General features: G+C 45.6%; 1 protein-coding gene across 1 annotated transcript in view; it reads left to right on the top strand.

Moving 5' to 3' along the window:
• The window catches only part of LOC147451681 (uncharacterized), an 84,844-nt gene extending 60,856 nt beyond the window's left edge, over nt 1-23,988 (top strand). Inside the window, exons 5-8 of the mRNA XM_086517572.1 lie at nt 12,872-12,902; nt 13,267-13,353; nt 23,206-23,374; nt 23,548-23,988. Coding sequence (XP_086373698.1) covers nt 12,872-12,902; nt 13,267-13,353; nt 23,206-23,370 — 283 coding nt within the window. The 3' untranslated portion in view covers nt 23,371-23,374; nt 23,548-23,988. The remainder of the gene's footprint in view (nt 1-12,871; nt 12,903-13,266; nt 13,354-23,205; nt 23,375-23,547) is intronic.
• Nucleotides 23,989-25,928: the final 1,940 nt, after the last annotated feature.

Below are 25,928 nucleotides of genomic sequence, written 5' to 3'. Positions count from 1 at the left end.
TCTGACTTTTTTTTTTTGTAAATTGATTTGATTAATTTACTAGTGGGAAACCTCAAAGCGAGGAAAACCCACTGAAAGGATCATATACAAGGGGAAAAGCACATAACTACTCAATTGTAGAGAGTAGCTAAAAACATTCATATGAAAGCTGATGCATCTCTAAGGTGATATCACCAACTTCCAAAGCAAACCGTAACGATTGCCTAAGAGAAAGCTTGAAGAGAGGAAAAGGGTCCGCATGAGTACGATGGAACATGTAAGCATTACGCTGACTCCACAAGGTCCAATAAGCCCAATATCTGCCTTCACTATCGGCCTTCACTACAACTCATTCTCTGACACACGCACACAATGTCTTCAAAACACACACGCACGCGCGCGCACACACACTTTTTTTTTGTAAATCTGCTTTGATTAATTTACAAGTGGGAAACCTCAAAGCGAGGAAAACCCACGAAAAGAAAGGGATACAAAAGATGGAGCACTATGAGGCTCCGAAGGCTAAAAACAGTCAAAGTAAATCCTGTAGGCATCAAGAGTGATGTCTCCAGCTTCATAGGCAAAATACAGCGCTTGACCAAGAGATAATTTGAAATAGGGAAAGGGGTCAACAAAAGTCCCCTGGAACATTAAGGAGTTCCTATGATGCCAGATGGCCCACATAGTCCAAAATCTGACTCAGGTGAAGAAGACCGCAAACTGAGATTGTGGTGACCGAAGCACCCCAAAAAGCCAAAATTGTCTGTGAAAAGAGCCGGAAGGAAAACGTAGTCGAAGAGCAGTCGACACTTGCCGAATGAAGGCTCTGGAGTGACGACAACACCACAGCAAGTGTGGCACGGTCTCCTCAGCTTGGGACAGCGGGAAGCCACAATATGCCGAGCATGCAACACACTGCCTACAGGTAGAGCTCCCACCAAGCACCGCCACAAGAAAACACGTTCCTTCAAAGGCAGATGACTCTGCCAAATGCGAGACAATGCGTGTTGCCACCACAAGGATGACTCGGAAAGTGACCACAGCTGATTACCCCGATGCACAATCCATACATCAGACTGAAGAATGGCATAGACACTGGCAGTTGAGATGCAGTCCAATCTAGTAGTAGCCAGATTCCAATAAGAGAAGTGAGAGTCTTCATGCAGAGGAGGAATGGGCGAATGAGCAGCAAGCATGTTTTGAATCTCCCGCCAGAGAGGAGAATAGTGAAGACCCAACCGAAAGCGGGAGACGGCATCAGCGAAAGAAAGAACATAACCCGAGTCATCAACCACGTGATGCACCTGACAGATTCCTTTTTGGGAAAGAAAATACGCTTGGCGAGGAGACCGTTGAACCAAAGTCGAAGCAAAAACCGTGCTCCAATGCGGACTCTCCAAGCGAAGAGAGTTACCCCCAGAGGATTGTCGACCATCCCAAGCCAAATGCGAAGTGACAACCTTCCAATCAACAATTAGAGAAGAAGTAAAGGGACATCCAGGAATGTGTCCTTCAAGCTTCCCAAAAACAACATCCCAATAAGTCAGTTGCGAATGACCAAAAGAAGGGGTGACAATGTGCGCACATAAATGTGTGACCATGAGAGCCCAGGGTTGCTGCTGCTCCACCAAAACTGGCAACAACATAGCTTTTCGAGCCAGAAGATGACGTCTCAAGTCCGAAATATTCAACCCTCCAAGCCGCTTGGGAGAACACAGCTTGTCCATAGATAGAAGACGAATGCCCCTCTTGGTAGACGAGGTCCGCCAAAAATGTTCTAAAATATTGGACATGAGAGACTGCAAGCGCAACCGAGGCCAGGATAACAAAGGCAAGTAAAACTGCACATAAGCCACAAGGATGCATTGAACAATCCTAAGACGCACATGAAGTGGCCACGTGGACAATTTCCAATAATTCAACTTGGAATGTAGACGTTGGAGCACCCAATCCGTTTTCTTGATAGCCGATACATTCCAACCCAGCGGATAACCCAAATGGCGAACCAGAACGTGGGGAGGAACAATCTCCCCAGGCCACAATATCTTATGCCAGTCACACTCTTTCAGAGGCAATGGCTTGGATTTGCAATAGTTAACTTTGAGACCTGCTGCCAATCCAAACAAGTGAAGAGTATGCATAATCTGTTGTACATCATCATAGTTATTACGAGGCATGAACAAAGAGTCATCCGCATAAGCTTGACCAGCAAACTGTCGACCAGAACGTAAAGTAAGGCCATGTAGCCTACCAGTGGAGGTCAATACATAAACAAGGGATGAGTAGCGATCGCATAAAGCAAAGCACTCAGAGGGTAGCCCTGCCATACCGACCGTCCCAAAGGCCAAGATTCTGTGAGAGAACCATCCAGCAAGCCTGCAGAAGTATTGTTTGCATACAAGAAAAGCACGACAAGGGATAGCCTAGGCCCAAAGCCCAAATGTCGCATGTTATCCGCAATGTAATCCCAAAGAACAATATCAAATGCCTTTTCAATGTCAACCTGCATGACTAATACATCCTGTCGAGTATATTTTGCATATTCCATACCAATAATGACATTTGCGAGGTTATCAGTAATTTGACGTCGCAGAATGAAGCCGTATTGAGATTGATGCAAGCCTTCATGCAGAAAGCATTTGAGTCAGTTAGCAAGCATTTTTGCCATTAATTTATATACCACAGGCATAAGTGTAATAGGCTGCCAATGTGAAAATTCTTCACACAGTGCATGCTTAGGGATGAGCTTGAGCAAACCTTCTTTCCAAGAGGAGGGTAATTCCTGTTGTTCCCAAGCTGTATTCATAATGAATAATAGAGGCAACTTCAAATAATCCCAGAAAGACAAGAATTCCACAGAGAGACCATCCCAACCAGGAGCTCTCCATCGACCTAAATCAAGCAAGCTGGTATACAATTCCGACTCAGTGAAAACAACTTCCAAGTCTTGAGCCTGCCGCAACGAGAGAATGGAAGTGACATGCGATAGAAACATGTGACGCGCTTGGCGAGCTTCTCTCGTGGGAGAAGGGGCCTCAAAAATCTTGCCATAATGAGAGCCTAGGGCTAGTGCTAGCTCTCGAAAAGTGGAGGTCCACTCCCCTGACGGTAATTTAACTCTCCGTATAGCTTGAGACTGCCTCGAGTGATGCAACTGCTGAAAGAATTGATTAGAAGCACATCCTTTATCTGCAAAAGCCTGTTGACGAGCTCGAGTCTGCCATTTGGCCATTTTTCTCTCATCATTGTGCCTTAATATTGCACGAGCAGAAAACAACTCAGTCATTTGAGCATCAGTAAGAGAAGAATGATTAGCCAAGTGCATTAATTGGCTACAAGCATCCTTTGCCTGGTTAACCTGTTCCCTTAATTGTGACAAATAATCCTTGCCATAATCTTGTATAACTGATTGAACACGCATAACAAAACGAAACCATGCTATGTCCATGTCAACATACATGTGGGAGAGCAAAGGCGGGATGCTATTCACAATCATAGTGCGAAAAGGCTCATGCTTGAGATAAGCATTATTGACATGCAGAAGTCTTTTCTTGGGTAGGCGATCATTGACATCAAAAGGGCCAAAACGAAGATTCAAGCATACAAGAAAATGATCCGAGAGACACATAGCATAATCAATCCTCATCTCGCATACAAAGTCATCATATTGTTGCATGTGAAAAAGATACCAGCGATCCAGCCGAGCGCGATACATGGATTGAGCATTGTGCTGAAAAGTAAAGCATGGATCAGTCGCATGCAAAAAGGGCCACAAATCAAGCCCATTACAGGTCGACATAAATTGGTCCCAAGATTGCTGTTCCATACGACGCATGTGAGAATGGCCAGTAGTATTATCCGCAAGGTTTGGTGCATTATTAAAATCCCTGCAGAGAAAGGCATTGGAACGCCAACAATAAGAAGAGATAGCACTCCACAACCTGCTCTATCTACAGAAGCTGTGTATGCTTATAATCCTCCAAATTCGAAAACTTCTCCATTAACAATACATTGGATGACCATCCATCTCCCAGCCGGGTCATTAAAGACCAGGTCGGGAAGAGTTCATGTCGAATAAGCATAAGCACTCCAGAATGGCCAGCTCATCCTGCATAAGCTATCTAGTAGCCCGCAAAGTAAGAAGTCTGTCCTGCAAATTGGTGTTGGTTATGCTCTTGAAGAACCACAATATCTGCTTTACATGTATGTACATAGTGCCAGGTAAGCCGCCACTTGTCGTGATTGCATAACCCACACACATTTTAGGAGATGCAATTCAAAGAACTATGCATTCTATATGGTATATACAGTGGATGAGGAAACAGGGAAAGAAAGGGGGGAATAAAACTCAAGTACCAGTGCCCATCAACACATCCTCCCTAGCTGAAGGTGCCTGAGAAGGTGGGTCAATACCTGGACCTGGATAATTGAAAGGAAATGCACCTTGCGATGAAGACATAGTTACATGGGACGGCGGGTCGGGGTCGGGACGGCAAAAGTCAGGAAACGGGGACGGGGGTCAGAACGGCACAAAAAAAAGAGAGTTTTTTTGGCATTTTTTGACCTACACATGCCACACACATAGAGCATCACTTTGACCATAAATTTACACTAAATAGACCAAAGAACACGAGTCATATAGGCTGAAATGTGCTAATAAAACATCGATGATCGATGGATACAAAATGAGAAGTGCATGCCACAAGGGCTCAAGAGTCAAAAAGCCTATAGGACTTAGGACAAGCCTGAGGCCTCAAGGATAACAAAAAGTACAAAGGGCTATGTAGTAGGTAGAGTCGTAGACTCAAGAGTCTAGACTCGAGAGTCGAGTGATCAATGATCATCAAACTCAAGAAGTGCTCGCCTGCTGAATCTCCACATCGTCGTCGTAGTCGAGATGGTCAGCGACGTATGAGGGCTCGGGAGGCTCGCATTGAGGCTCGAAATCCTCCTCTAGCTCCTCCAAAAGAGTATCAGCCATAGATGGATTCTCTTGTGCCATCTTCCACTCAGTGAAAGGATCTGCCTTGTGTGTGACGCTCTTGGCAAGCATGCGCAAGTTAGCGCTCACAAACACCAAATCAGTGGCCCTCTGAACCCCAAGGCTCTTAGAGGCAATGTGGCTGTACACACTCCATAGTTGCTCCAAGCAACTAGTGGTACATGCTTGGCTAAGGACACGAACAGCCAAGCGCTGCAAACGTGGGCCATCTCCTCCATAGTCCTCCCACCACAAAACCGAGCCAATCTTGTTGCGATCAAGCTGTGCATCTACACATCCATAGGAGCCCTTCTTTTGCCTGTAGTTGAGTAGCTCGTCTCTAATCTTGCGCCTAATGTCACTGGTAGGCTCAAGGCGCTCCAATGCAAGCCGCCATCCTGTGCTCACCTCCTTGTTGGTCTCTTGACGCCTTCCTTGAAACTCAGGGTCAAGCACATAACCTGCCACATGAAGTGGAGAGTAGTATCCATTCCACCTCGACTCACACAAGCCATGAATCTCCACATACTGAACAGGGTCAGGCACAAGTTTCTCAAGTGCCTCTATCATCCGAGCCATGGCTTCATAGACTTTGCCAATGCATGGCTACAAGCCATCTACCACTCGAAGTAGGTGTAGAATAGGCTTGACCATAGCGTCAAGAGTCTTCACCTCCTCCCACCAAGTGGCGTCGTCGGCCCATTCTCGGCATTTCAATCCTACTGCTGATGTAGACTCTGGCATGGCCTAGAACTCATCACTGAGAAAGAGGCCCCTTAAGGCTCTGCCACATGTAGACAAGCGGCCTAGCATAAGCCAATTAAATGCAAATCTTGTCTCTGAATATTTGAGCAAGGACAAGTGGCTCCTCTTTGAGAATTCATGGCGCACTTTTTGATGGTTGAGCACAAAGGAGACAATTCGAGAGGCGTCACCAATGGTGGGTGAAATCCATGACAAGTTCCCTATGTCCTTGAGGAGGTTATTGAGGCAATGCGCCTTGCAAAATGTGACATGGATGCTGGGATACATGCCCTCAATGATAGCTCCGACTGCCCTATTTGACGCCTCTCCATCTGCAACCATACAAAGGACATTCTCCGGGCCGGTGATCTCTATGGTGCTTGTCCACTCCGCAGCAAGCATCTCGGCGGCCTTGCCACTATCGGATGCATCATGTGACTCCACAAAGTACATCTCCCCTCAAGAGTAGGCCACCACCCCGTGGATGGACCGCTTGCGGGTGTCGCTCCATCCATCTACAAGAAGAGAGACGCCATTGGTCTCCCACAAATCCTTTGTTGCTTGGGCCGCTTGGTCCACGGCAAGCTTCTCTTTGTCAAGGAGGGTGGTGCGAAGCCTCTCCGATGAAGGTGGCACATAAGAGGAGCCATATTCCCCTATTTTCGTAACCATGGTTCGAAAGTATGGAGACCTATCCACACAAAATAGAGCATGTTGTGTTAGTATGGAGAGTCGAGAGTCGAGAAGTTATAACCCATTATGAATACAAAATGGAAGATTGCAATGTGCATATGCCAAGGGAAACTCACCGCGAAGCATTGAAGGCAATGTGGTCGTGGAAGAAGAATCGGGCAACCGACCTATCCACCTCTTCCTTCAATTTAGGATTCCAATTTTCGTTGAGAGTGGTTTGGCGATGCGGAACGGAAGAGGACGGTGTAGATCCATGGCTCTTGAAGGTTCGAGCGATGTCGTCAAGGTTGGCTTCCCTTTGCTCTCGCGGTGTCGCCGTGGCGGAGGGATCAACGGCAACAAAACGGCCCCTCTTGGCCGCTTCCGCAACCTCATACACCGTGAGCTTCTCAAGAAGATCCAACCTCTTCTCAGGAGCTACATGAGGGCAAAACTTCACCTCGTGACCGGGTTCATGAAGAAGATGGGCTCGCACTTTGTTTGAACCACCCGATCTCTTGTATGGACATAGCTTGCACGTCCATGGTCTTGCACCGCCACCTTTGCCACACGAGCTAAAGTCGACTTCATCCCACCACGACCACGTTTGCACGGCGGGCCTCCTTCGAGAAGAAGCGGCTTGAGAAGTGGAGTTGGCTTGAGATGACATGATGGTTAGAGACTCGAGAGAGTAGAGCTTAGAAGTTAGAAGAGTTAGAGGAGAGCTTGTGTGGAGAGAGAGTAGAGGAGAGCTTCAAAGTGGGTAGAAGAGGGAGAGGAGAGCTTCAAAGTTCAAACTTGAGCCTTGAGCTTGAGGGAAATGGAATGAGCTTGAGCCTTGAGCTTGAGGGAAATGGAATGAGCATTGAGCATTGAGACTATGAGTATTAAGAGGCCCAAGGGAGCCTTTTATAGCCTCCCAAGGGCCAAGGCTCCAAAAATATGGCAGTTGGGGCTGCACAGAGTCGTTGCAAACGGTAAAAAACAGGCATATTTTTCAATCTGTTCCGGTCCGACCCCGTCCGTCCCCCCCCTGCGACCCGCCCGTCCGGCCCGTTTTCCGTCCGTCCCTCGGCGTTCCTAGCCGTTCCCGGCCCGCCGGTTACGGCCGTCCCCCGGCCCTAGGGCCCGTCCCCTACGTCCCCTGTAACTATGGATGAAGAAGCTTCTCTAGTAACAACCTCCTTGTAAGAATGAACAACCTTGTCCCAAGCTTCAGCCAAAGAAGTGTTGTCATTACAAGGGAGTTTTTTCTGAGCAACATTCTTCAAAGGAGGCACATAATTACGAGAAGATGCCGGAACACAAGGTGTAGCAGCTTTGACGGGTTTCTTGGGCACTGTCCAAGTTTGAGAGGTCGAAACCTGTTCTTTTCCCTTGTCTTTAATATTTGGAGAAGCAGAAAGTGCAGACAATTGTACTTGTTTCCCCTTGCCTTTAATCGCCCTAGTTGAGGGACGGGGAGGAGGATGAAACTCCTTTAGTTTGAACCTCAGTAGAAGGTTTTGGAGGTGAGCGAGGTTGAGGAGCAGGGACGACTGAAGGAGGTGGTTGCAGATTTGGTTCTGGACATTCGGACTGCATATGACCAAATTTGCCACATCGGAAGCAAGAATTTGCAAACTTGCTCCATTTAAGCTTAAATGGGCGCTTTCCAACCACTGTATCCCCAGAATCGATCGAAATACCTGCTGGTGTGGGGATATCCATGTCCCACAAAATACAAAAACGGTTTGTATTTGCCTCCAGCTTAGGAGGGCAAATGACTTTGCCTAACTGAGCAGCCAACAAAGGAAGAAAATGACGCCAAGTGCGAGGAAAGTCGACCTCCTCAACCCAGACGGGACACTTGTGACGAATGAGACTCTCATAGTCCTTGGTAAGAGCCCAGGGCAGCCCATGAGTCATCTGCGTATTGAAGAAAAGAGGAGACATTTCAAGCAGAGCATCCTGAGCATCCATGTCAGCCAACAAGACTTCGTAGAACCCTCGCGCACCAAAGTAAACCCCTCGGACTACTTGCCGTTTGAGTAGGAAATCAACCCATTGGCCTACATCCTGAGTAGTAGGCATTCTACCCGGGAAAGAAAGAATCACAGCGTTAAGTGCATATTGACCAACGAGATCCATGAGCTCCTGTATAGGGATCCCACTTCCATAACAGGAGCCGATCCTTCCCAGGCTTGACGTGCATCCTCGAAGTCCTCATGCAAACATTCTTTGATAATTCTCAAAGCATCCATCTCCGAAGTTTCCATGGCTTTCCGACGCTTATATATACACTGATTAGTCGAATCCATGTGAAGCTCTCACACACACACACATTTTTTTTTTGTTTTTTTTGTTTTTTTGGGAGTTTTTTATATATGACTGCTATATACACAGGCAAAAACACACACACCGGCTAGCTGTACAAAAACATACACCCCTCTCTCGCACACAAGACGACGGAAGGACCGCGTGCAGGCGAAATCAAACTTCCACCCCCGACGCGCTATGAAGGGCCTGTACAGGGTAGATGTTGTGCAAAGCAGAGTCGTGCGCCAGACGAGGCCGAAGGATTCACCACACCCCCAAATCCCCCACCACACCTCTCACACACACACACACACACACACACACACACACATAGGCATTTGCTCAAATCAAAGTAGCGAGTTTGCAAAAGCAAAGGAAGCAAACATGGACGTCAATGGAAATGGGCGTGTCCATGTCCAGCATGCTGAGCCCTTTCCTCTTCTGCGGGAGCTAACAAGAACTCGATATTGTCCAGCTGCCACACACACACACACCACACACACACACACCTCGCTGCACCAAATCACAGAAGCTACAGCTTGCCCGTTGCTGAGGATTGATGAGCAAGAAGGTTGCGTACTGGTAGGGAAAACGTCCAGACGCCTGCGCAGTTAGGGTTCGTGACCTTACTGCAGAGAGAGAATCTGCTGGCTGGGGTCTGCAGAATGTTGCGCTGGGCTGAAGAGAAGATGTTGAGAAAACCTGGTTCCGTTAGGGTTTCGCAGGCAAAGCGCGCAGAAACTGGACGTGCAGCATCACCACACACACCACACCACACACACACACACACACACACACACACACACACACACACACACATCCAATTTCATACATACATACACTCAGTCAAACACATCATCCCATGCACAATCACCCACTACACACACACACGCACAACACATACTCAAAACACTTACACATTCACAAACACTGGCCTCACACACACGAATGTTCCTATGCTCGGGTCAACGTCCAACAATGCCTCTGGTGCACTCTAGTTGGTTCAGGTGAAGATACAATGCATCATCTTTTTCGGTAGAGATACTTTTATTGCTATTTTCTCATCATAGGAGCTTGCCTCTAAGGTCATCAACCACACTCCTCTCGGCTTCAAGGATACGTTGGTTTTTTTTGCATCTGTGGTACGAGGATTTTACATAAGCTGCTTTTGAGGATAGATGCCGGGTCGCGAAGTATCGTGTAAAAATAGGTTTTTCAGAGTTGTGTGCATAGTTTGGTTGCGAGTTGCGAGACATGTTGAGATAGATGGGTCCTATCTTTGGCATACCTTTCATGTGTTCAGTACAGATCCAAACATCTCTGCCATCTATAAAGGTGGCTACCAACCCTTCCACAGTCTTTCTAGATACCGTCAGTTTTGAGTGAAAAGGGGTTCTACACTCATAGAGGATTGTGGTCATGGGCAGACCGAACCAGTGCCTAGATGTTGTGAGATGGAGCATTTGGTGGGGGATTGCCCTAGAGGGTGACATCAGAGACAGATTGGTCGCAGGAGGTTACAACCACAACATACCGAGCAGAGTGCTGCATAGCAATAGGGCCGTGCGTGATAGAGGAATAGAGATCAGTCAGACTCAACAATAGCACAATGTTGATGAGACACAGAGACAGAGACAAACATGTAGGTAAGTATAGGCACAACCTTTCCTTGTTTACAAACGGATAGTGAGGTAGAGGTTGGAAGAGGTAGAGCAGCCACCAGAGCTCCACCTGAGAGACCTCCTACTATTCAGGGGAATCAGGAGAGGGAGTCTTCTCAGTTTGCAGAGGATTTTGACTATTCAACAGCTTTTGCACAAGCAAACGTCCCATTATTTGAGATCTTGCTTGCAGGGTTCTTTGCGGTTGGTCCATGGAGATCTCGAGATGTCTCCTTGAGGAGTGGGCGACTATGTCTTGACATGTTTTTCCTACAGTTGTCGTGAACACGTCACATTTTCCTTGGTCTAGAGAGAGCTCCCATGATGAGATTCAGAGTGCAAGTTTTACATGAGGACTTCTTTTGGACGAGGGAGGTTGTTTATGATACCATACAAGAGCAGACAATGGTTGAGGCCAACTTCTTCATGGACATGAGACAATTTGTAGCAAGGTTGGATCAGCCCGTACGTGCTGATCCATACTGTACAGCACGTCCGTATTGATCCGTATTGTACATGGATTGATCGTACTGTACGAGGTGTGTGTGGTTTTTTTTTTGGCGGCCTCATGGCAGGGAGCAGGGTTCAAACATTTTCACATATTTCAGCAGGGTGGTTTTATTTAGGTATGCTCTACTTTCATTGTTCAATTGTTAGCAGGTACTTTCATTGATCAATGCTTGAAGGTTTTTCATTGTTCTTTTGTCACCAGATACAAATGTTTAATGTATGTTTTACACGATCATTACTTGGTACTTGGCTAGTGAATCTCCAGCTGATAATGTGTAGTAATGTGGCCTCAAGTAGTTTGCATGATATACATTTTCTTAATCTCTAATGAATAATAGAATTAAAAAAAAAATGTTCTCTCATTTACTGGTTTTGTACAAAGGTACGTATTTTTACGTACATAAAAAATTTATCCATACGGTACGACGTATAGTACGTACCGTACATTACGTATGGTACCACCTTGATTTGCAGATTTGTTTGAGAGTTAGTTTAGGGAGGCCTTGGGGAAGTTGGTTTGGTTAAGAGAGATGTGCATCTTGGTACCCCCCTTTGGCTTTTGAGTTGGAGGACGAGTGGGTCCCTCTTGCCTATTTTCAGGTATGGTTGTGCTGTAGTCTACATCCTTATTTGGGGTACATCATCAGGAAATGTTTGTATCAATTAGATACACAACATTGGACCTCGTGGTTTTCGCTACATCGCTTGAGGTGGACAAAGCTTTGGGCAAATTCATGTAGACTTGATCACAATCTAGATAGCTACATTTCACTACCTGATTAGAGTATCTTTATCCCTAATGTATCCTTTGGTTTGTTTTGGGAATTTCCCCCATCATCTCATTGTATATCTTTCAAGGTTTTTCCCATATTTCTTGTATATCCAAAGGGTCAAAGTCCCACTTTTATTGGAGAGAGAGAGAGAGAGAGAGAGACTAGCGATGGAGGACTAGTGATGGAGGTTGCTACTTGGCTTCGCGCTCACAGCCCCATCCGGCCCTCCACTTGTTTCGGCCTTGCTGTGTGCTCTTCACCCATCTTGCTGTGCTCCACCTGCTCACCCACAGGCCTCTCCCGTGCGCCCCACCCTACCTGCCTAGCGTTTGCTGCCGCCCTCCTCGCCTCCAGCTCGCGCTTCTCTGCGGCTTTGTTTGTGGCTTCGTGCGCACAGCTGCGGCGTTGCTGCCTTGCTGCCTTGCTCCGATTTGTGCCGCTTCTCTTGCCCCTCCTTCCAGCGCCCACCCCTCGGCCCTGTCTGCAACTACCCCAATGCGGGTCTGTGTAGGTGCGTGTGTTTGAGTAGGTTTTGGTTTTTTTTGTGTTCGTTTGGATGTATGTGTGTGTGTGTGTTCTTGTGGGTGTGCGCATGTGTGTGTGTGCGTATGTGTATGTGGGTGCGTGTTTTTGTGTTGTCTACGTGTGTGTGTGTGTGTGTGTGTTTGGGTGTTTGTGTTTGTTTGCTTCTTGTGTTTGAGTGTTGTGCGTGCATGCATGGTTTCTTCCCAGTCGCCTGACGGTCTTGGGTAGCATAGCTGCCCCTATACCACTTACTTGGAGGACTCTTTGCTCGATAGCTACAAGGTGCCTATCTTCCAGAGGATATCTTCTCCTCTTGGCTCTCCACCTAGTTCCTAGGGCACTTTTACCCTCAGTAGGAGGGATTTCCCCCCTGGTTTTTCAATGTTACAGTTGTTTCAGCCTACGGGCGTTATCTTTCAGTTTTTTCAGTCTTTGATGGGCTTGAACTCTTACAAGTTCTATGCCTTTGGGCAGCCTTCTACTTTGCATGAAATCGGTTGTATCACTCCCCTGTAGGTAGGCACCTTCTGAGCGCCTACAGGGGGTCAAAGTAATAGAGAATCAGCGATGTGCTTTCTTTTTTTTTTGGGGGAGAGAGAGAGAGAGAGAGAGAGAGAGAGAGAGAGAGAGAGAGAGAGAGAGAGAGAGAGAGAGAGAGAGAGAGAGAGAGAGAGAGAGAGAGAGAGAGAGAGATTCTGTGGTTGGCCTTGTGATTGTTTGCTTTCCAGGGCAAATAAGAAACTTCGGACTGAGAAGAAGGTATTTTCAGGTTTTCTGTTGATTTGTTGAACATGACGCATGCATGTTGAGCAATGGTAACGGGTTCTAATATAATTCGAAGAGCTGGTGCAATCAAAATGTGAAAAATTATTTTATGGACCTAGAGTCACATTGACTAAAGCTGAAACAAAATGGACTGATTTATGATGCTGGAAAGTTAATGCACACATTACTTGTATAGTACTGGCAGTCGTATCCGGCATACGACTTGTTTATGCAACATCCGTCCATCATTAAATGCTCATTCTACTCAATTTATCTAATGTTTGAATGATAACAAATAATATGTACCTTGCTACATTGAAACTTAGCAATTTGAACTTACAATTTTGGTATGTTCCAGATACTAGAGAGAAGTGTAGCTGCTGGAAAAAGACTTGCCTCTTTGGAGCAGCGAGAGTATGCTCGAATGGATGCGTTTCGAGTAGCTGTAAAATTCTATCTTTTTTAAACATTTACTGTATCCTTGATATTGATTGTCACTAACTGTTCTAATCTTTTGAACATCTTGGAAAATTTGAGAAATGAAAGTCAAAGATATGTCACACCCCCCCCCCCCCCCCCCCCCTCCCCCCCCCCGCGGAGAACAATGAACATACATCTTTATATGTCTTACTAGATCAAAACCTATTACTAACCCATAGCACATATTAGAATTATGTGAAAATAGTCCAGTAGCTAACTTGGCAGAGTCCAACTGTATACACACATATACAAAGTCTCTGATCAATGCTTTGGAGCCGCTACCATACACCACTTGTCTAGGTTTAGGATAGTGTTGGATCATTATTGACGGAAATAAAGCTTTCTTTGCAAAGCTACCACTTGCACATGTATCCACGAAGGCGTCTATATGTATGTATGCACATATATAGATGTATATATGTATATGTATATGTATATATAGATATATATGTGCATATAGATATATGTGTGTGTGTGGTGGACAAAAGCATTTTCTGCTTTTTGGAAGAGCCACTTGCCTACTCGCCTTGAAGGATTGGTTGTTTCTTTGGCGATGCTTGCTTGGAGTGCTCCCTGTAGGCTCCTTGCTTAGTGCACGTCGTATCTGTTCCTCTCCTTGTGCTCATTGCTCTGTTGCGGAAGAGACTGTTAGTCACCTCCTTTGGGATTGCTGTATTTCTCGCGGGTTTCTTCATCGTGTATCAGCTGGGTTGCAACTCCGATTTCTCTCTGTGGTTTTCCATAAAAGGTTTTGGGCTTTCGGCATTCTCCTGCCTTCCTTACAACAATTTGCGATCTTCGTGCTGTGGGTCAGATTTTGGGCTTATTGGACTCTATGGTGTCATCGCAATAGTTGCATGTTCTCTTGGGCTGATGCAGATCCTTTTCAGTTTTTCAAGCTTTCCCTCAGGCAATCTTTACGTTTTGCTTGGGAAGTTGGCGATATCACTTCAGACATGCATCGGCTTTCCTATGAATGCTTTTAGCTTTTTGCTGATGAACACTTATGTGTTCTTGCTTTTGTATATGATCTTTTTTGCGGGTTTTCCTTGCCTTGAGGTTTCCCAATTGTAAAAATCCCAAAGATTTACAAAAAAAGTGTGTGTGTGTGTGTACATATACATGACTCTAAAAGCGGAGGGAGCATGACTTTCTGAACAGGGTGGGGTCTCTGCCCTTGATGGTGGTGTAGGCTCTGAAGGTGCATACATAATCCTCCTGGCTCTCTACCATCTCCCGCTCCTCATCCTCCACCTTCTCCTTGTGTAGCCTGCATATCCTCATGTCTCTAGGGATTAGAGCTGCTTTGCCAGTGGCAATCTCAAGGTGACGTGATGAAACCCTAAGCTGGCCAATCGCTACCCTAGAATCATGTATGTAATGTGCAGCGGAAGTGAATGATGGTGTATGCTCTGGATGATTGATTAGTGTGTGCTCAAGGTTCCTTTTACGGAAGGGAAGGGGAAGGGAGAGCCTTCCTTAACTTAATGAGAGATTGTCCAATGACCAAAACAAGAGAGTGCAAACACTGAGAAAAAGTGCTAAGAGTGAGAGAGAGAGAGAGAGAGAGAGAGAGAGAGAGAGAGAGAGAGAGAGAGAGAGAGAGAGAGAGAGAGAGAGAAAGAAAGAAAGATTTTTAACGTCTATGTCAGGCCGAAATCGGCCTATGAGACAAATCAAATGTACATGGTGTGTATGTCATCCGTCTATCGGAAAGACAAATGAAACAAAACTGATACAAACAAGAGAAGAGACGACACAAGATGTCAGGTCCCAAACCCCCCTCCAAGGGCCCCCCTCTCTATTGCTAGAGAGGTATTTGCTTTAGATTGCACAAAGTTTGGTACAATGGTTCTAAATGCTGTGATGCTTGACGACGACGATGACGATGTCGAGGCTTATGGGCTGAAATCTGAAAACGCTACTGATGCGTGAGGCTGAAATCTGAATTGCTGTGACGAGGACGACGACAATGGCGACGGTGACGACGATGCTTGGTCGAGGTGCCTGTGCGGCGAGGCTATGGCTAAATGCAAAAACGCTGGCTGTTCTGAGGGCTGAAAACGCTGAAGATCTGTCGCGGGTCGGGGTGCTATCGGCAATGACGAGGCTGAATGCTGATGCGAAAACGCTGCTGGCTGAAAACGCTGGTGTATAGGTAAACCAGGTACTGGGTATTGCTTGGTACTTGAAAGGCTCCTTGCTCTGCTCCTCTGCTTGACTTGGTGCACAAAGGGTTGCATTTATAGGTGCTACCGGCTTGGTCGGGCAGCCTCCATAAAAACCCCACGATTTGGGTAAATGAAGGGTCACCTTTTAATAATTTGCCTGACAAGAGGTCGTTCACGTGCAGTGGGGGAAAATGGTCCAATGCGGCGAAAATGCTTATGCTAGGTGCAGGGTACTGATGCTAATGCTAACGGGTTGTGCAATCAGAGGGTATGAAACTACTCTAAGTGCCTGGACATGCACGTCCTACGTACGGGTTCACAAAGGTGTCAAAACACTTCCTAGGCTGACCTAAACCCTAGAAGCAAGTACAACTTGTCCACATGCACATAGGGTTAGATGTGAACGTGACAATGTAGTAGGAAACCCTCCATGTATTTGTATCTTTCTATGAATCCATCCTCCGAAATGCTCATGAATTGATCTCTATAGTATAACATCTTCAGAGGTGGGCGTTGCTTGGGTGATATCTAGGTTTCTCGTATGTATAGTTGTCAGAGGTCGTGCCTCAAGTCTTTGTTCCTCACGCCATGTTAGGTGGATGTGTGGAATGGTGGGAGGCGGTTCATCTCTAGTCCCTACTGTGAGAACCACTGTGTAACATAGGCATACCATGATCCTCTGTTCCCTGCCTCGCTAACTGTCTAGAACAAAGTTACACAGAACAGGGATGGGGGACCCCCAGAAGGGCGGAATGGGAACGGGGGCTGCAACGCTAAACCTAAAATATGCTAAATTAGGCTTGATTCAACCTATATGTTGGTAGAGAGCCACACACACGCATTAGTCCAAGTAGAATCTATCCTTTTTTGACATGCTTTTCAATGATGCTCAAGGCTTAACACGATTCCGCCGCGTGGTAACCGGTTGCAAACGCATTATGCACAACATATGTTACGAATTATGATTCACAAATGCATTTTGTTTCTTCATAGAAAGAACATTAACTTAAAGTTGAATAAAATAGAGACTCCACACAAAAGCTTGAAGCAAAAAGATGATACTAATGGGTTTCAAGCCCTCACTATTGGGTTCTAGCCCGTTGGAAATGACCTTTGTGGTGAACTTACACACACCACTCTTTTTGTTTGGTACATGCATGGTAAAAGGGGTGGTTAGTCTAGTTAGCCCATTTCTATATATATGTAAGAGGCTTTTAATAATCATAATATAGCGTGCAAGTTTGGCTCACACTCTTTTTGTTTTGTACATGGTGGTTAGTTTAGTTAGTCCATTTCTATATATATGTAGGAGGCTTTCAATAATCATAATTTAGCGTGCAAGTTTGGCCGAACTCTCTCTCTCTCTCTCTCTCTCTCTCTCTCTCTCTCTCTCTCTCTCTCTCTCTTTGTTTTTTTGCATTTTCCTCTCTCTCTCCGATGGCTTGCATCAGGCGGCACCCACCATAGCCCCATCGTGTATCTAACAGTGGCATCAGAAAAACAGGAGGTCCTCGCTTTGGTGTTTTGAAACACTACTGTTTTTGTGGTGTAGGCTAAGTCGGTGGCAATCTACTCTTTACAGGCATGATTTTGAAATGCCGTCTGACAATGGGCAATTGTAAAGCGGCGGTTGCAATAGAGACAAGACAACGCTTATGCGTTTTAAACGCTGCCCCTTAACGGCGGTTGACCGTTGCACAAAGGTCGTGGCCGGCAACGCTAAGTGATAGTTCTGCACCAGCGTTGTAAAATGCTTGCTAGAGAGTGGCGCTAGAGGAGGGTTCCGGGCTTTAGCTTTATAAAACACAGTGCAGAGGTGGCGGTGGATACAAGCTTTTCCAAGCGTGTTAAAACGTTGTCCAACAAAGGCAAAGCTGTGATGGCTGAAATTGCGTGACACTTGGAAGATTCATAATGCGTTTTACGTGGGTCTTCTAAGACCCTTTGTGGGTGATGTGCGAGAAGATATGTCACAGGAGGATGAGTCAGAAGTTGATGAACTTGATGAGATCTTGGTACCTGAGCAGATTTTGGCACATAAAGAAAGAAAAGTTAAGGGAAAAGTTGCATGACACTATTTGGTGAAGTTCAAGAACTATCCACCTATGGGTGCAAAGTGGATGGAAGAGCATGAACTGTCAGAGTCACCAAATGTATTTCAGCTTTACCTTGAGGCCTTTGGGTTACAGCCCACGTATGCTCCAACCCAATGTGTGCAAAGGAGGGGTAATGATAGAGCTAGCATATCAAGTGTACATATGGATTCAGTGTAATAGACGTGTGCATCGCTCTTCAAGTGTTAAAGGTATAATGTTCACTTCTATAATGGATGGAAATGTCAAAAGTATGAAGGTCTTATCAAGTCATTTGTGTCTATGTGCTATGACCTTTCTTGCGGGTATATGCGATGATAAAAGCATGCTAACAACACAAGATCATCAATGGCATGCAATCGAGGACGTTTGCGATTTCAAGAGGGAGATTTATTATGAGGACATGGCAACTGCTAACCTTAGTTGTTGGTTTCTTTCCGATGATTTTTATTTAATTTTTGGGACCCTCTTTTTTAAGTTGCAAATGGTTGGACATTGTATTGCCCGTGTGAAACGGCCGATGGCGGAGAGTTTCTCCACAAACGAGAAGGGGAGGCTCAGTTCAATGTCATTTAGGCCCCTCGCCACACTTAATAAGTTGGTGGGTACTAGGACACTCGGCAGCACCAGAGGGGTTCCTACGAATGTAAGTAACGCATTTCCTATGCTTACTACCAACATCTGGTAAGCATTCAATCAACTGTTCACGAAAAGCATGACGAAGAAATTAAATGTTTAGATGACATACTAATAATGCCTTAAATTACCTGTAGATGTACCAATCACTAAAGAAAGAGCATGGAGCCTGTAAAGACTGTGGTACACCATGCCTCCTCTGACCTCCTTGCCAGAGTCTCGATCTTGTATGGACACTACATCCTCTGTGAAGACCACCTCCATGCCTTGCACACTTTGTGCATTGACATGAGATGTAAACCTAGCTTTGGAGCATAAAGAACCTTGGAGGTATGCATATCCCCTCTGCCATTTGGAGTCGGGACTCCATGGTACCCTAGCTCTAAACAGGAATCTCCGATTTGTCGCCAATGGAAATGGAACCACAATGTTGTTGCATGTTGGATAACAAATCCTTTGAAGGTGTCATGTGTCGTAAAGGACCACTATCAAGGATCCAATTCTGTGAATCTTGGACCGCAAGAGTTGTTTCAACGTTCGATGTCCTTGGAGAAACATCCATAAGTAGCATCTCCATATGAACAAAGGTTGGTAGTGTAGCCAAGGAAGTAGAAGCCTCACCAACTCGCTTTGGGCACTTCCGCTAATAATTGTCTTTTGTCGATCAGCTTTCAAAGCATACGTTGTTGGTCGTATTTTGGAAAATCCCACCTTTTGTATATGGTGTATATATGTGCACTTAAGAGTGATGCCATGGTGCATGGTCTCTATTTTGATGGGTTTTGAAACTCTTTTTTCATGTATTTGTATATGCAAGGCAAGTCACCTATGTAGCGTCAGCTATTTGGTCATTGTAGGGGTCCGTATGTGAGCAGTTTGAAGTGTTTCTTGTATATAAGTGAAATGTGAATTGTAAGCAAGCAACGGGGTGGCTTATTAGTGTAGGTTTTGGGTTGTTGTGGCTCCATGCTTTTGGAAGCAGTTTTTTGCCCTTGACTAGCCTTCTTTGCATCTAGTGGAGCCATGGTAGCCTGTTGTTTGTGCCAACTTTTTACATAGAAGTGCATAGATTTGAAATTTGGTGTCTTTGAAAATTTTGTTGGAGAACATGTAAAGAATTTTTGAGGATCGAAAGCATCCCTTTTGGAGTTGTGGTTAGTAGATACAGTCTTATTTCTCGGAGGGTACAGGATATGGCAGCCCATAGACATTTTTATATAGAGTAAGTTGTGAAAGCTTACATGTTTGGTGGCGTATGTATACTTTGAAATTGTGGTTTGAAAGTGGCAATTGGTGAAGGGGTGAAGCTCTTTTCTTGAAGTGCATTGGTTGGCGTGTGCTGCAATTCCATGTTAGGACAGGTCCTTCTTAGTTTCCATGGTGATCATTTGGGCGGGCGTGTGCTTGTAAATTCCCAAGGGATCCCTTGTCTTTGAATTATGGTTTTAAAGGGAGTTCTTTTGATATGGTTTATGGTGTTGAATTTGTGTCTTGAGCCCTATTGGGGACATTGCTATAGAGGTGCCCCTTATTCTTGTTTTCCAAGCAACGTCTTCTTGGTATTGTTGTTACTTTTCTTCTTACCCTTTTGATTCTTGTTGTTGTAGTTGGAAGAATCGGTCAATGCTTTGGAGCTTGGCTTTTTCCCCACATTGAACCCCTCATCCTAGTCACCCCTCGTCTTGGTCCAATACCATTGCAACAATCTCGTCCCATGTGATAGTGTTCAATCAGCCACTCGTAGTTAGCGAAGAATAAAAGTAGGAATACCAAGGAGGCAAGTGGGCCAAAAGGTGAATGGCCTTGTCCTCTTAACGTGATGCTCTGTCCTATATGAAGCATCTCCTGCTTTTGTCCGTGCATCTTGTTGATATGGTCCCTCATGGACGTTTGATTGGCATGCAGGTGTGCAATTGCACCTCCAAAGCAATCTGCTTCATCGGAGAAACTCGATCATATAGTGAGGCAAGTCGATCGCATATCTGCTTGGCATTCTTCATCAATCTGATGTGACGATGACAAATGGTGTACTCTTGAGGATGACAAATGATCGAATCCGGGCATTGATATGCTCCCATAGGTTTGAGATCCCTTAGCTTTTAAAAGTCGCTTTAGACAAAGCCTCCAAGCTTGTAAGAGTCAAAGACTGCTGTCGTGATCGCTTTCCTTTCCAAATGGCATAGTTGTCACCATTCTATTGCCGATCGGATGGCAAGGTAGGAATCTTGATTTGTTGGTCACCTACGCTGGATTTAGAACTGGGACCAATCTCCCCACTACTCGTGACTCATTGCTCCATCATGGACTCCCTCTTCTCGTACTCCTTCATCTTGGACCGAGTTCACGTCAGATTCATCACTTCTCCACATTATGGATGAACTTGGGCGTGCGACGAGGCTAGGATGGGTGGAGATCTTCAAATTAGCCCACAACAACTCCAGATCAGCCCCAAAGGGGTGAAAAACAGTAGCAACCAACAATACGCCTCTCTTTGTCGCGCAAAATCAGCACCATAAACTCGCACAGATCACCGATTTAACTCAAGAGCACACCTTGGCTCTGATACCATGTTAAAGGTGCAAAGGAAAAGGTGAATCGGCAGATGGTGATCAAGTCTGCTACCGTGAGCAAACCTTCTCTCTGGACCGGACAGCCACTAGATCTCGAATCTACCGCGACAAATTTCCTGCGTATCGTCCTTCGTGTGACAATCGCCCACCGTACACGTCTCGAATTCAACACCTAAAAGCAACCACTGTAGAAGGGGATGGGAGAGCAAGAGAAGAAAGCGCTAGAGAGAGAAGGTGAGATCGTCGGCAAAAACGCCACGAGGAAGACATCGCGAGTACACACAAACGCTAGAGAAAGGTGATGTCCCAAATGCTAGCTCAATCTACGAATGACATGATGAATGAATACAAGGGGGTAGGGGTCCTTATTTAGGGACTCCCTTGATTTGCACTACAACCTGGAAGTATTGGGGGCATCGTAATAAATATGCCACATCATCTCAACTTATAATAAACTGCCACAAGGGACCAAATCTGGTCCTCTGCCAATCATATAAGCGGAAATGCAGATAACTAGAGACTTCGACCCACCCAAGAAACTCTAGGAACAAGGGTCCCGCCGCATGCCAGCCTATCAAGTGGGCACAACAAGTAACTGATACTGTCGAAAAGGTGTGCCTACCTGAAGTCTGGTCGGTCATAGCCACAAAACAGCCCTCACTCCCTAATCTGCTCCTGGGAGATTTTGGAGCACCATCGAACAAGAAGGTGAGACTCTTAACAATAATGAATCGTGTAGCAGGAGCAAGGAAGGTGACCCCAAGATATACATATGAAGTGACCACCTCCACCCTACCTCCCTCGAGCGTGATGTAGCGTGTTGCTTCCCCTATCTCTGTGTGGGAAAGATCATGGCCTTGGTCTTCCCTAGAGAAAGCTCTCCTAAAATTTGTCTTTCGTGATGTACATAAGCCTTCACACTCCGCATATGAGCTCAACTCCTTCTCTAGCACTTGTCCATAAAGTCTGGCCAACACAGGGGTAACCATGATCCTCCTGCAGTTGCTCGTATCAAGCATATCTTGCGCTTTGTGGATCGGCACAATGGTGTGCATCGTGCACTCGGCTGGTAAGCCCCTTGCTAGTGTCCTGTTCAAAAGGTGCACGAACAGGAGCTAGTGAATCGGAGCTAGTGAATCAATTACATATATAAGAAACTCACCCTCTAAGCCTGTTATTACAGGCTTGAACACTCCAAGCGAGAAATCAATAGCAACACACGAACAAAAACTTCAAAATCACTGAACTTTACTTAGAGAGAAAAAGAGAGAGTTCACACGGCACGGTGTGCATCGTGCACTCGACTGGTAAGCCCCCTGCTAGTGTCCTGTTCAAAAGGTGCAAGAAAAGGAGCTAGTGAATCAACTACCCTCTAAAAGGAGCTAGTGAATCAACTACCCTCTAAGCCTATTACAGGCTTGAACACTCCAAGCGAGAAATCAATAGCAACACAGGAACAGAAACTTCAAAATCACTGAACTTTACTTAGAGAGAGAAAGAGAGAGTTGACACGGCACGGTGGAGTTCTCGCCCAGCCCCTAAGACTGGCGCCCCTTTTGGTATTTCTTTATTATTGCTCGCAGTAAAGTACAACTTCCGAAGGTCCTGTGCTCTCAGACTCTGCGTCCAGATGCTCTGCAGAGTGAGGTCCCAAGGGTCCTTATAAACTTTACAAGGGATGCCCAAAAGCAGAGCCCCAAAAGCAATCAGTCCAAAACCATTACTCTACATCCAGATGCTCTGCAGAGTGAGGTCCCAAGGGTCCTTATAAACTTTACAAGGGATGCCCAAAAGCAGAGCCCCAAAAGCAATCAGTCCAAAACCATTGAACCCCAAAAGCATCTGCTCCCAAAAGCTAGCGAAAATTGTGGAAATCCGTACAGCCTGCCACGTGGCACAACCAACGCAAAACACAAAAAATCCGTAGAGCCCTGCCACGTCAAGATCCGTACGATCTGCCATGTTAGCATGTCAGCGCGATTTACGAAAATCTTTTTTTAGGGTTTTGAGCCCCACGGCCGGTGCTCGTAAGTTCTTCAAGTTGGTCGGTTCATTTTCTCGTCCACTTGGCCATTTCTCTTCTAGTTGTCATGCCATGTCATCACTTTGTGACAAAGCCCATGTGGTAGATTGCACGTCCTTGCTAGAGACGGTGGATAGCATGCAATAGTGGGCGTAGAACTAGGTATTAATAATCTTACTCTCTTCCTTCCCTCCCTCCCTCCCTCCCTATCTATCTATCTATCTATCTAGGAGTATTTTTGAAGTCTCATGTGTTAGCGTCTTGCATGAATGATGACATAATTTCTTCAAAGTAGCTGAACCTTATCTCTTTTGGTTTCCCTAGTTAGGGCTACCAACAGCAGAGGCACAGAGGCAAGCCGAATGGAGGAGAGAAGCAACACAAGCCCTGGCTGAGTTAGAGAATGGTTCTAAAACAGCTGCTCCAGCTTCCAACCACAGATGTAAAAAGCCAAAGCAAGGACTCATCGGACCAATGCTACCCCCTTGAAGAGGTCAATTCTGATACCTGAAAAAATGTTGCTTATTTGTTCTTTTTGTGGTGTAATTTATCTTTGTTAAAATTGATGTGAGTTGATTGTGGTCTTTTATAACTTTAATGTAAAGTGCAACTAATCTATGAACTTGTCCTGTTTATTCCTTTCACCACCATCACATCTATCCACAGGAGAGAGTGGTGGAGCTTGTATCCTGGACCATGTAGTCAGGGAATATTTAATTACTTTGACTATGCGACGAGGAAAACCGGAATGCGCACGGCAATGACATGATTGTGTCTCTCCATGGAGGCAACAAAAGCAAGGTCTTAGCTGGTCATTTGGCTTTTAGGCCGTGGGCTACTGCTGCAAAATCTTTCATTTTTTTATAGATAAAACTTACTACGCGAGGCAATCCAAGCGCCTTAGTTTCTATTGTTTCCACTATGCACGTCAATATGAATATTGCAACTTTTGTAGAATTGAGGGTGAAGAGAGATCACATAAACTCCAAAGTACATGTAAGAAACCCTCTCAAAACAATAGAAACTGAGGTCGGACTAGGAATTGCTCTCTTTTATTCTCTATTTTCCAAGATTCAGCAATGCAGCTATTTGCTGGCGGTCATTAAATGATGGGGATTCCATGTTAATGCTGGCAAAGCAGGTTGTGGTACCAGATTCTCTTCCCCTTTCATCCAATGACATAGCTGTGTATGGAAACATTGGTTGTGGCTTGCGCTTGTGGCTGTGCTTCTATGACACGCCAACATGCATTCCTTGTAGATTTATGCATCCTGTGTGTGTGTGTGTGTGTGTGTGTGTGTGTGATGCATTTATCCAGATGAGGCACTTATGTATGGACCAGGGTCACATCAATGACGGTCACTTGGGAAGTGTTTAAAAGTTAACCTTCTTTGCATCTCAAGGCATGAAACAACTTCTAATGGTCTCACACACACTTTTATTTTGTAAATCAATTTGATTTATCTATCTGTGGGAAACCTGAAAGAGAGGAAAACCCACCAAAAAGATGAAGTACAAGAGAAGGAACACAAAAGTGTTCGGCTGTACAAAACAGTTCAAAGCATTCATAAGAAAGCTGATGTATCTCTACAGTGATGTCACCAACTTCCAAAGCGAACCGTAAAGACTGCCTAAGGGAAAGTTTGAAGAAAGGCAGGGGATCTCCATGAATGCGATGGAACATATAGCCATTACGCTGTCGCCACAGGCTCCAGTAAGCCCAAAACCTGACCCACATAAAGAAGACTGCAAAGCGTTGCAACGCCGGTGAGAAGATACATAAAGCCCAAAACCGCTTATGAAAGACCGTCGTCGGAAAACGGAGCCGCATACACGCAGATACCCGACGAAGAAAATCTCGAGTAATACAACAATCCCACAAGAGGCGAGAGACATCCTCTTCGGTAGATGAGCAACGGACACAGGTTGATGGGCGGATATGGCGCATCCTAAGAAAAGTACCCACTGGGAGCACACCAAGTATTAAAAAACGCCAAAGAAACACTCCCTCAACGGCAAATGGCTTTCCCATAATGCAGATAGAAGCCTTCTCCACCAAATATCGGATTTATGCATGTGCCAAAGAGCGTTGCAATGACCAGCAAGCCATGGTTGAGGCAAAAGAAGAGCATATGCCCGACCAGCATAAATATCTTGAAAGGGCATTTTTTGAAGATTTGAGTCAGACATGCGATCACCATGTGGCAAAGGTGAAATGGGCAAAAAACCGACCAACATTTGCTGCAATTGTGTCCAGAAGTGGCGATAATGCATGCCCAATCCAAAACGGCGAGCGGCAAATGGAAACTCCAAAGTGAAACCAGCTGCATCCACCGTATCCTCAACCACTCGAATGCCACTGCAGGAGAGGAAATATGCCTGGCGAGGCGAGCAGTCAACCAAAGTAAAGAGAAAAGGCCCGGCTCCAATGAATACTCTCCAAGCGAAGTGAATTTCCTTGCGTCCGAGCATTCTGCGATAGGTGATTCGTAACCTATTTCCAAGCAAAGAGCAAGGTGGAAGCAAGCGGGCATCTAGGAATATGGCCATCCATCTTACCAAATACCACCTCCCAAAAAGATGATTGCCAGAGACCAAATGAGGTCGTAACCACATGCTGGCTCAAGTGTGCAAACATAAGAGTCCAAGGTTGAGATTGTTGCGTAAGTGTAGGCAATAGCATAGCCTTCCTAGCAAGGACATGGCTACGCAAGTCCAAAATATTCAGACCACCAAAGCGCTTCGGTGTACAAAGTTTCGCCATTGACATTAGACACAAGCCTTTTTTGTGAGCATGAGTTCGCCAAAAATGAGACAAAATGGCTGACATGAGAGAATCAAGACAATGGCGAGGCCAGTGCAACAGTTGCAAAAAGAACTGAACATATGCCACGAGGATACTCTGAACGATTCTCAGGCGAACATGTAGTGGCCAAGTAGAAAGCTTCCAGTAATGCAGTTTAACATTCAAGCGTTGCATAACCCAGTCCACTTTTTGCGTGTGAGTCACGTTCCATCCAATTGGATAACCCAAATGCTTGGTGATC

The sequence above is a fragment of the Adiantum capillus-veneris genome, chromosome 8, assembly GCF_014529385.1.
Source record: "Adiantum capillus-veneris isolate H3 chromosome 8, ASM1452938v2, whole genome shotgun sequence".
Lineage (NCBI taxonomy): Eukaryota > Viridiplantae > Streptophyta > Polypodiopsida > Polypodiales > Pteridaceae > Adiantum > Adiantum capillus-veneris.
The sequence above is the reverse complement of the archived record's forward strand: the minus strand, read 5'-3'. Positions and strand labels throughout refer to the sequence as shown.